Raw genomic sequence first — 12694 nt, 5'->3', positions numbered from 1 at the left:
GAGCCTAAGTTATAGGGAGAGGTTAGCCAGGCTAGATCTTTATTTCTTGGAGTGTAGAAGAATGAGGGATGACCTTAGAGATTTATAAAAATATGAGAGGCATAGATAAAGTGGATGGTAACAGTCTTTTCCCCAGGATAGGGGAGTCCAAAACTCGGGTGCATAGATTTAGGGGAAGAGGGGAAAGATTTAAAAGGGACCTGAGGGGCAACTTTCTCACACAGGATGGTGAATATCTTGAATGAGCTGCCAGCGGAAGTGGTTGAAGCAGGTACAATAGTATAATTTAAGAAGCACTTGGATAGGTACATGGAGGGATGGGGATATGGGCAGAACACGGGAAATTGGGACTAGCTGGGTGGGCACTGTGGTTGGCATAGACTCGTTGGGCCGAAGGGCCTGTATCCATCCTGTATTTCTCTATGACACTAAATGAGAGGCCCATTGTCTCAATGCATCATTTGGCTGCTGCAGCTAAATGACTTGGGTTGGAGTGATCTTGGTCTGGAGTGGTGATATGGTTTGAACAATTTCCTATTGCACTGGAGATTAGTTCTACTCTAATGGAAAGCTTAGTGGAGGTGAGGTACAGTTTTTATAGCAAGATTGAAAGAAGTTGATGATGCAATCTTGGATTACGTGAGTCTGTTCTTTGCTCTGAGGAATAGGCCTTTGGGTATTGGAACCAGCAATGGTTTTTGGCTGAAAAATATACCCATTGAATTTGCTGGATCTCCTGTACTCTTTCCATATTCCATCTGTTCATTAGGCAACAGGTTTTCTGTTGGACCTCTGTCTACAGGCACCCAAAGGCCAACATCTGCTGGGATATCAGATTAGCTCATGAATACAATATTCCTCTTCCAGTTTGCCCTTCAGAAACAGGTGTACATACTACCTTTCTCTTTGCACTAGTCGTTAGCTGCTTGTTGTGTGTCACTATCAGAACATCTGAGTTTCTGGGCTAGGATAGCACAGGGAAGCTTGGGGCTGTCCATGAAGATCGTGAAATTCCATGTCCTTAATTTCATTTTGAGGAGTGGAAGTTGCCTGTGTGTCATTATTTTTAACATGGGATAGCCACTGCTCACCAGCTGTCATAGAGGCTTGATAGAATATGGTCTTGGTGCTGTGCAAGGGGGCTTGAGATGACACGTGTCTGTGTGTGTGTTATATCATTGGCTAACAAAGGAAATACGTTGAATAACAGTTTAACAGCTTGTTCGTCAATGGCAAGATTGTATGTCAGTATAATGAAAAGTATACTAATGAATAGTATACTACATTTGCTATTCAGAGTCCAGCATAATAGAAATAAGTTCTCAATTCTGAAGCAATTAGTCCACTGCATTAGAAAAAGTGAATTAATTTCTGAAAGGGTCATTGGAGCATATCTTCAGCATTACTCAAATACCTTTTCCGAAGCAAAAAGCAATGCATTATTTGAATACCAGCCATGATTCAGAAGAAATCTTGAATTATTTTTTTGTGTAGCCACTCTCCTTGACTGGTTATTCATTAGGCTGTAGGCATAACTTCAATTTCTAACATTTGCGAAGCTCTTCATTGTCCAGAATCCTGACGATAAAAGGATTCAGCAAGGCACTTGGGCAGTGCAGGTAGCTGTGTACAGAACTGCCAGTGTTTACCTTCATATGTGTCAGCAGGTTCTGGACCTACATGTGAATACAGAAGCCCCAAACATGGAGTCCAGTGATGGAGCAGGAACCTTCCAAATTCACTAGCATGTAAGCTGGGAAATGACCACTAAACATGCATCAGTTAGACCTGACACAGAATGGCTGCACTAAGGGACAAGGGGAAAAAAAAAGTTATATTTGTTATAACTTCAGTGAACTCAAGTGATTTAGTATGATTACATTCTTAAATTATTTAAGCAATATTTAATAACATTGGAACTGACTGGGGCTGTAGCTTTGCTGGCGGTCGTATTTTTGCAACTGTTCCATGACCTGGACTTGTTCTGGCCCATCCATGTAATGGTATACAATAGAACCACACCATTTTGGATCTGATTTTTTTTCCTTTTAGTAGATTCAGCTTTCCAGTTGTAAATAAGGTAGGTGCCAACCAATGACAGTGATGCACCTCACTTGGCAAATTCCATTCCACTGAAGTAGTATTTCATTCTTAGTCATTTGTGCAAAATAGAAGCAGCTACAGTTTGTATTGCTGCTTCTCAAATTTAGGTCCATTAACTTCCCTGGGAGATTGGTCGCATCACTGCATGATAATCCTGAATCCTGGCATAACTATCTAGAGCTGAGTTCCAAATCTTTTTAAGGGAAAGAAATCTGTTCTTAACCAGCCTGACATTTTTGTGTCTCCAGACCCAGAGTAAAATAGTGGAATCGTAACACCCTTCTGAGCTGGTTTGGGGGTGGGGTGGGGTATTGTTGCAGAAGGATCAGAGACAGAAATACTTGTTAATGATTTATGTTGGTGATAGACGCTGAAATAATAAATTCTTAATTTGCAGACAACCACAAATTGGAAACAATTTTATTTCTCTTCCTAACATAATTCACTTAGTGTATGCATTAAAATATTCATTGCCTATAGCTCAAGAGGCCAGACAGTGCAAAATAATTGAATTAGTCATCACCTGCAAGATATGTGCCTGTGTTGCAAAGAAATCATATATCCAGTTTGTACAAAATATGTTAACATTAGCAATGGCTGGTATATTTTGATTTCCACCCTTTATTCTTTTTTGTTCACAAAATATTAAATGATTTGTGTTTGCTAATGACAAACTCATCTCCATAAATGGTGTGTCTTACTTGACATAGAATTATTTACTTTCACTTGCTTGCTTCAACAGAGTATGTGTGGAGATTCAAGAATTGGCAAATTTAGTCATCCAATTGACAAAGGGCTGCCACACCACGATTTATCCAGTGCTGTTCTGGTCGATCTGAGGAAAGCTCTATTGAAAGAACGTAATTTGTTGAATGGCCTGTTGTGGATAAGGTACCTCTGCGAGCACTGGTTTTATAGACAGGACAGTAATAGATATTTTCATGCAGAAATGTAGCACTAATTCCAGGCTTAAGCCAGATAATAGGCATAATATCAAACAAAATTTTGGGAAGTGACTCTCCAATAACCATCTTTTCCCTATCCCAGCGAGCACCTTCCAAAAATAATCCCTTAACATATGCTCCATCATTTGGTTTTTGGTCCAAATTAGTTTCTTCTTTCATTACCTAGAAAATGTAGCAAACAACTATTATTTTAATGTTTTGGCTCGATTCTAAGAATATACTTGCATAATAACGAGCATGTTACATAGTTAAGAATTTTAGTTAACATTTTGGTTAAATGTATATTAAATATAAACATTATTGCAACTATAAATGTTTGAAAAGAAACAACTTCTGTTTAAGCATGTAGGTAACTAAATTATACAGATACGGAAGGTGCACTCCCCAATGGGTGCAGTGATAGCTGATTAAAGTGGACAATAGTTTGACCCTTGTCCAGTGTATCTGAGTATTTGCTAGCGAGTTCAGGATTTCTGCATATGTTCACACAAATATAAAAATCCCAAACTTGCTGATAGCTATACACCAGCATTCATTCTTGTGGATTCCAGCAATGGGACTATGAATTTGTGAAAATTCAATCCCGCTTGCAGTGGGGAATTTAATCTGATGAAAGCTCAGTTAAAAGAATGTAATTTGTTCAGTGGCCAGTTGTAGAGAACTAGTTTTATGGACAGGACAGTAATGGTTATTTTCATGCAGAAATGTGATACTAACACAAAAACAGAAAAAGCCAGAAGTACTCAGTAGGTCAGGCTACATGTGTGGGCAGAGTTAACGTTTCAGGTCAGAGACCCTTCATCAGAACTGATTAAGAGTTAAAAGAAGCTTGTAAAGCTGCAAGGGGGGGTGGGGGAGAAGGATGCGTCTTAGAGGGTAAAACCAGAGTGTCCCTATCAGAGATACACCCACTTCCCTCCCCCCACCTTGTAGCTTTGCAAGCTTCATTTGTCTCCTTTTTCAATTCAAAATGTTGATTCTGTTTATCTTCCCGTTGATGCCACCTGACCTGCTATGTATTTCCAACACAGCATTAAGTCCTGGTTTAAACCATATTATCAAACAACATTTGCTGCTGTTCTATAGAAATTAAAGTAGTTTTTGATTATTTACATGTTTTTAACTGACTGAAATGCAGAAACATATCATTTGACAGCTAGCTGAATTTCAACAATTCTGTGGGCTGGGCTTATTCTGCACTGTCCACCACCCACTTATGAGGACATTTTGTTGTCATGGAATACCATGTTGCCACAACAGATGGAGCAGTTTCTTTCCAAGTTCCAACAGGCAGAACTCTCAGGGCTACGGAAACATTTTTCACAGGTCATCAATGAGTGTATGTAGGTGATCTCATGCACTTTTTTTTAAAGCAGTGACCAAGAAGATTGATGAGGACAGGGTAGTGAATGTTGTCAATATTGGACTTAAAGGCCTTGCTAAAGGTCCTGCATGGTAGGCTAATCTGGAAGGTTAGATTGCATGGGGTCCAGGGCGAACTAGCCCTGGATACATAATTGGCTCCTTGGTAGGAAGCAGAGGGTGATGGTGGAAGGTTGTTTTTTGGACTGGAAGTCTGTGACTAGTAGTGTGCCACAGGGATCAGTGCTGGGCCCATTGTTGTTCATCATTTATATAAACATCTTGGATGAGAATATACAAGACACGGTTGGGAAGTTTGCAGATCACATTGTAGACAGCCAAGGTGGTTATCAAAAATTACTGGTGGATCTTGATCAGCTGGGTAAGTGGGCTGAGGAAAGGCAAATGCAATTCAGATAAATGCAAGTTGTTTAAATTTTGGGAAGTCAAACCAGGGTAGGACTTTCACAGTGAACAGTAGGGGCCTAGGGAGTGTTGTAGAGCAGAGGGACCTAGCAGTACAAGTACGTAGTTCTCTGAGAGTAGCATCACAGGTAGGGTGGTGAAGAAAGCGTTTGGCACGCTAGCCTTCATTGGTCAGGGCATTGTGTATTATGAGTTGGGGTGTTAGTTGCAGTTGTACAACACAACTGAGGCTGCACCTGGAGTATTGTGTACTGTTTAGGTTACTCTGGTATAGGAAATCGTGAAGAAGGTTTACAAGAATGTTGCCTGAGTTATAGGGAACGGTTGGGCAGGCTAGGACTTTATTCCTTGGACCATAGGAGACTAAGGCATGACATTATAGAGGTGTAGAAAATCTTGAGGGGAGATGAGGTGAATGCACACAGTCTTTTTCTCAGGAAGGGGAATCATAAACTTAGAGGGCATGGGTTTTAGGTGAGGGGTAAGATTTAAAAGGGACCCCAGAGGGTGGTGTGTTTATGGAATGAGCTGCTGGAGGAAGTGGCTGAGGCAAGTACAATAACAATATTTAAAAGACATTTGGACAGACATATGGATAGAGGTGTAGAGGAATGGGCCAAACCTTGGTTGCCATGGACGAGTTGGACTGAAGGGCCTATTTCCATGTTGTATTATTCTACGACTCTGACAAGGTTATTATGTAGATGGAAATCCATCAGAACTATACACAAGAACACTTGGAGGGACCAAGAGAATAGTATGACAATAAAAGGAGGGAATAGATAATTAACTTAGAATATCTTACCTCAAATTCAAATCCAATGTGGTCAATGGGTATGGTATATTTTCTTGCATAATTCTGTGAGACACCAGTTAAAAAAGACTGAGTAAAGTAGAATCCAGATAACCAAAATACATTGGGAGCCCCTTTATTGATCCAATCCTATACACACAATACATAAACGAAGAGAGCACTCAAACAGTTAGAAAATAATGAAGTAGGGCATTGTTATATCAAATAGCTTTTTGCTGCTGTACAGACACAATGACACTATCAACTTCTGGCTTTTTAAATTTCACTGGCTCAGCATGTTCTGCATGAAACCAAATTCCTTTGGAAAAAGTTTAAACATAAACACTTCAAACAAGTCTCTTTCTTTAAAATAAATGAACTCAAACTGAAATAACAACAAAATAGAGTTATTCATTAGCACAGGATATTTCGACAATATTTGTTCAGGTCTTTGGAATAATGACTATTCCAACCAGTTCTGCTGCTAATACCATCGCTATTTACGGTCCAAGAATCTTAAATATTAGAGGAGATAAAAAGAATTTTAATTACACAGCAAGGCCATCATATTGAGAGGCACTGCTATAGTCTGGTAGTTGATAATGACTAAGACGACAACTTTGACAGACTACATTGTATATTGGTTTTAAAGTAGGATGTTTCTTAAGTTAGCTAGCATTAAAATAGTTGTTACAGCTAGAAAGATCCTTCATTAAAGTGATTCATTTTACAATATGCTGTAGTTTCAAGTAAATATCAATTACCTGGAAAAATTGTAACCTTGAAAAAAGGTCTACCACATAACTGCCCAGTGGTTTCAGAGATGGATAGGATTTTGCTGCCCACATGTTTGGAACTTTGCCCACCAGCATACTATCAAACACATTCTCCAGTTCAGAAGACATTACCACAAGTCCTTTAACAGCTTTACGAATATTTATAAGACTGCTACGTACAACTTTGGTGAGTCTGAGGAGAAAAAGTATAAAAGTCGAACATTTTCAAAAAAAATTAGCATTCAATTCAGAATTTAAACATTATTGATGAGGCATCTTGCTGACACAGGGTAGAAATGGGCCACTCAGCCCATTCATTTAGATCAAGGCTGATATAATTATAACCTGAACTCTGCAGCATTCTTTCACCCCTTTGCTAATTAAGAATCTACATACCACTGCCTCACAAATATTTAAAGACTTTGCTTTTATCACTCTTTGAAGAAGAGTTCCAAAAGCTGACAGTCCACCAAGAGAAAACTTACCCTCATCTGTCTTAAATGCGCAATTCTTTATTTATAAACATTGCCCCTTAGTTCTAGATTATCTCCAAGTCAGCATTGCCAAGACACCTCAGGATTCTTTGTTTTAATCAAGTTCCACGGCATAAGGTCTAGCATATCCAATCTTGTAAAATAACTTGCCCATACCAGATATATATAGTAAACCTACTGGCTGAACTGCTCCAAATGTAGAAACTTGCTTCCTTTAACAAAGACACCAATACTATATATAGTACTCCAGATAAGTGTCATCCATGCCCTTTATAATTGAAGCATGATGTTCCTACTTTTGTATTGAATAACCCAGCAATATAGAAAAATGTTCTGTTAGCTTTCCTAATTAGTTGCTGTACCTGCATACTAGTCTTTTGTAAATCATGTACTCCAAAACTTGGATCCCTCAGCATTTAGATCATGTGCTCTTTTTGCCCCAAAACGGGTAGTTTCACATTTTCATACACTATTTTCCAGATCTTTGCCTACTCATTCAAACTATATACGATCCCTTTATAGATACACCAAGATACTGCAGATGCTGGAACCTGGAATAAAAAAAACAACCTGATGGAAAAACACAGTGGGTCAAGCAGCATCTGTGAAGGCAAAGGGATGGTTGACATCATGGGCCCAGACACTACATCAGGACCCAGGTGAAGGCTGAACAATCATTGGCAGCTAGAAGGCATTTTGTGGCCAGTTCCATTTAAATGAGACTAACAACTAAAATCATAGGTGGCTTGCTGCTGTCATTGATGGGTGGGAAATTTTTATTGGCTGGTTTTCCACTCTTAAAATTCCCCTAAATATAAACTCTTTTACTTGATACCTTTACTAAATAGCAGCAATTGTGTGTAAAATTTGCTCACACTTTGACTGCTACTTCTAGACAGAAGAAAATAAATGAAATTTGATCAAAATTCATTTTATCCCCACAGATCTTCGCTTGAAATTATTTAGCCTTGTACACATAAATTTGGATATTGTGTTTGTATTTAATAAATCAAGTTGGTTTACAATTACAGCTTTTACTGTCAAATAGAACTTCTGTTATGGATGCTATGTTTTTGCAAAGAAAACATTTTCATTGCATACCTGTTAAATCTAATAAGTTCTTGTCTGAGTACTGTGTTCATGGACTCCTGATACACCACTGGATATTTTACCATCACAGCTTCCAAATCAAAATCGTTAGGTAGTTTAGATAAAATGTCTGCAGCGAGGTCTTCAACAACTTCCTGAAATTATAGTAAAGATTCATTTAAAGATTTTTTTGTACTGTAGTGTAACTATAGCAGACACTACAGCACTGTGGCAGTTTTATTTTAATTCTGTTAATTAATCTTTTGGAAGTTCAAATCTTTCAAACAAATAATTCCTTTAAAAACTTCTGTTTGCATATGTGCCTCTGAAATAAGCCCTACTATCAGAGCAACACAGTTATTCGATTGTCTATACACATTACAATATTAACTCCTAAGAAGTCAAAAAATGTGAGAGAACTTTATGCAAGTGCATTTATTGACCTCGTATCCAGTAATGTTTTATTAACTATTTGTATCCCAAAAGCAAAATACTAGAAGAATTGGAAATCTGAAGTAAAAACAGAAAACGCTGGAAATACTCAGCAGGTCAGGCAAAGAGCCAACATTCATCTTGATTGATGACTTTCCAACAAAACTTGGAAATGTTAGAAATAAAACCTGTGGGTGACCCTTTAGCAGAACAGTAAATTCAAAACTATTGTGCCTGCCAATGGAAAGATCGATTGTCCCATTGATTGGTGCCCTATCCAACACTCCAAGTATTCACTTTCTGCACCATGGCTACTGTATGCACCACTAGCAAGATGCATCAGCTACCCTGATAATACCATTCAAAACTGTAACCTTCACCACCCGAGAGAATAAAGGCCATGGGTGCTTGGAATACCATCAACTGTAATTCTCCTCACCAACCTCAGTCGCACACCACTGTCCTGGGAATATACTACATCTAAATCGTGCAACTCTCAGCCCAACAGCTTCATCATAGGACTACAGTTGTTTAAGAAGGCAGCTCTCCATCACCTTCTCATGGACAAATACAAATGAGCAAAAAAATGCTGACTTGCCCTTGACACCCAGATCCTGTAAATATACTTTTAAAAAAAACTATTCCAATAGTTGTGGAGCCTAGAACAAAGAATCATTCTACGATTAAACCCAAGAGATTTTGAACAGAGTTCAAGGAAACAGAAATTGTAGAATTCAGTGGGTCAGTATTTGAGATAGAAACTATGTCAACATTTAAGATTAGATTGAATAGGAATGCTTTCTCACATGAAAGATGAATGCTATGCGAACTGGCTTAGCCAATGAACTGTTTCCATGCTGTAACGTCTGTGTAGACAGATTAACCTGCCAATTCTACTATCCACTATTGCACGAAAGTCAATCAACATTAATTATTGAAAAATTATTTAATTTTTTTTGTATTTTTCCATGTCATGAATAACAGTTATTACTGTCATAATTCATGCATGTATTTACTCACATAATGACAGTGATCTGGTAGCTCTTTTACCTCTGAGTCAGATGGTAGAGGGTTCAATGAGAAAAATACATATTAGAGTTTCAGTTTAGTGGAAAGATGCTCGTATAACAGAAGACTCTCTACTTGACTAGGTGAGTGCGGGTCCGACAAAAGGATAGTGTGACACTCCAGTGCATACCATGGGAGTGCTTCACTGTCAGAGGTATCATCTTTTGGAGGAGACTTAAACTAAAGCCCTTCCTGTTCTCTCAGATACATGTAAAAAAAAATGCCTAGAACTATTTAAAAAAGCAGGAGAGTTATTGGCAAATATTTCGCAAAACAACAAAGGTCATGTCATACAAGTCAGTGATAATAATTCTGATTATTCCTCAGCCCACATCACTGACAGAAAAGATTTGATTATTTTTGGACTGCTGTTTGTGGGATATTGTTGCATGTAAATTGGCTGCCATATTTCTTACATTGCCAAAGTGACTACAGTTTAAAATATTTCATTAATTGTAAGATTACTATGTGATATCACAGAGTTGTAAAAGGAACATTATAAAGGCAATTATTTCTTTTCAATAATTATGAATGGGCTGGCACAGCAAATCATTAAGTAAAAACATAAAATGCTGGAAACACACAGTAAGCCAGCAAGTACCTGTGGAAAGAGAAACCGTGCTGGAGACCCTTCAAATATCAACATAAAATTACTTTTAAAAAAGTCAAATATACTAAACTCATACTTTTGCAGTGTCCATTTCCAAATGATTAGTTAGCAAATATATTCCAATAATAAATAAATAATTGCAGTTATGTTTTAGCTAAAGGAGGCAAAGTTGCAACATTTTAAAATGTGATGTAGGTATGTGGTTAAGTAAAAAATCAAATCTTTCTATATAATCATCATCCTTCTCATTTGTTCATCTTACTTGAGGAGATTTAGCACCACCTCCAGACTGCCTTGGAAGAGTCAGTAACACCCCTTCAAAAAGCTGATTAGTCTCCTGGTTATCTTTAGTAATATCAGCATTTTCATGAAGTCCAAAGACCTCCGGATGAGCAACAGCTGGTAGATTTCGCAAATAATCTATGTAAGTCTAAATATCAAAAATAAAATACATAATACATTCAAGTAGAAGTACATGCCAGCATTTTTTAAAAAATGATAAAAAATCAATTCTAAGTACAGAATATGCAACAGAAACAACTCGTTGAATATTCAGACCACCTTCATTTATTTCTTATTTCTTGATCTTTTGGAAACAGCTATTTGAAGATAAGTCAGTCTCAGAGAAAAAGCATTTAAAAAGCAAGTTCAAATGGTTCATGGTAAACATGTTCCCACAAAGAGAAAGCTTGAGCTCACTGGATGATAAGGTGCATAAAGGGTAGGTTCCTGAGAGCTTAATGCACCAGAAAGCCTGGAAGAGTACAGAAGGTGTAAGAGGGAAATTAAAATGGTAGGCAAAAAGAGAATGAGGAAGTATTGGCTAGTAAAATAAAAAAATCTAAAGATCATTTATAAGTATATAAATAGGAAGAGAATAACTAAGAAAAAAATAGAATCCAAAAAAGGTAAACTGTGTGTGGAGACAGAGAAAGTGGGTAAGTTTCTTAATGAATTTTTTGTGACTGTCTACACATACAAGGGGGATGATGCCAATGATGGGATTAAGACAAATAAGTGAGAAATATTGTATGCAATAGAAGTATAACTTAGTATTGAGGAGTTTATGATTTTTTGAAGAGGGATAAATCACCAGGCTTGGATGAAATACATCCTAGGCTGTTAAAAGAAGCAAAGGAGGAGATGAGTTGGTTATGGGAAGGTCGTGTATGACTAACATAATTGAACTTTTTGAGGAGGTAACAGAGGGTTAATGAGGGCAGTGTGTTTGATGTAGTCTGCAAGAATTTTAGCACAGCTTTTGACAAGATTCCATATGGCAAGTTAACCAAAAAGTAAGAGGGGCAAACTGGATCCAAAGTCAGCTTTGTGCAGGAAGCAAAGTATAATTGTTGATGGGTGATTGAGATTAAACATGGCTCAATACTTAGTCCCTTGTTTTTGTAATATATTTTAATGATTTGGACCTACATGTAGAGGACATGATAAAGGAGTTTCCAGATGATACAAAAATTGGTCATGTGGAAGAAAGTTTTGGACTGCGGGACGATACCAAAGGTCTGGTTGGCTGGGCAGAAAAATAGCAAATGGAATTTAATGCAGAGAATTGAGGTAATATGTGTGGGGTAGTGCAGCAAGGCAAGGGAATACATAATAAATAGGAAGATATTCAGTGTTGTGGAGGAACGGATGGATCTTTAGGGTATATGAACAGGTCCTTAAAGGTGGCAAGACAGGTCTATAAGGTGGTTAATTAAGTGTACAGGATGTTTCTTTTATTATCCAAGGCACAGAATATAAGAGCTGAGAGGTTGCACTACAGCTGAGTGCAATACTCGTTAAGCCACAGCTTGAATACTGCATACAAGTCTGCTCACCACACTACAGGAAAGATGTGAATGTACTGGAGAGGGTGCAGACAAGAGTTATGAAAATGTTGCTTAAATGGAAAATTATATCTATGAAGAAAGTTTGGATATGCTACGATTTTCTTTGGAATAGAGGCAGCTGAGGGGAGATTTAATTGAGTTATGAAATTACGAGGGCTTATAATGGACCTGGTTACAATGAATAGCAGAGATAAAAGAAGCGGCCTGTCTTTGTCATCTGTAACTCTACCACCTTTAAGGATTAGGCTGTTTGTTTTTAACTGGCAAGGACAGAATGGGCTGAAGGGCTTCCTTCTATGTCATAGATTTTCTATGATTCTGTGACTGACCTGAACACTTTAGATAATGCCCATCAGTGAAGCAAGTTTATTTTAAGAATTGGATCTCTGATAGTAAATTTTGTTTATCTACCAATGAGTGGTACTATCCTTATAAAGTATAAAATCAGGAGTATAAGGAATAAGGGCACTATGATCTTTTGGGTTGTATTGCCTTTCTCCTTTATCTACTTTATTTGTAAATTCTCCATGTCCACATTGGTTTCCTTCAGGTGCTCTAGTTTCCTTCCACATCCCAAACACATCCTGGTAGATGAACTGGCCTCTGTAAATTGCCTGTGGTGTAGGCAGGTGGCAGGTGAGGGACGTGTGAGAGAGAATGGGTTACAGGTAAATATGTAGGGGAATGAGAAAAACTCTGAGTTGGCATAGACTCAATGGACCAAGT

At 37.9% G+C, this 12694-nt stretch overlaps 1 protein-coding gene across 1 annotated transcript in view; it reads right to left on the bottom strand.

The window, feature by feature from the left end:
* Window positions 1–2657: 2657 nt before the first annotated feature.
* dnah3 (dynein axonemal heavy chain 3) overlaps window positions 2658–12694 on the bottom strand; it is a 127486-nt gene continuing 117449 nt past the window's right edge. The window contains 5 exon segments of the mRNA XM_052021268.1: window positions 2658–3230; window positions 5662–5799; window positions 6414–6618; window positions 8021–8163; window positions 10381–10548. Coding sequence (XP_051877228.1) covers window positions 2877–3230; window positions 5662–5799; window positions 6414–6618; window positions 8021–8163; window positions 10381–10548 — 1008 coding nt within the window. The 3' untranslated portion in view covers window positions 2658–2876.

Source organism: Pristis pectinata, chromosome 8 (assembly GCF_009764475.1).
Source record: "Pristis pectinata isolate sPriPec2 chromosome 8, sPriPec2.1.pri, whole genome shotgun sequence".
Taxonomy (NCBI): domain Eukaryota; kingdom Metazoa; phylum Chordata; class Chondrichthyes; order Rhinopristiformes; family Pristidae; genus Pristis; species Pristis pectinata.
Note: the sequence above shows the minus strand (reverse complement) of the source record. Positions and strands in the feature narration are given on the sequence as shown.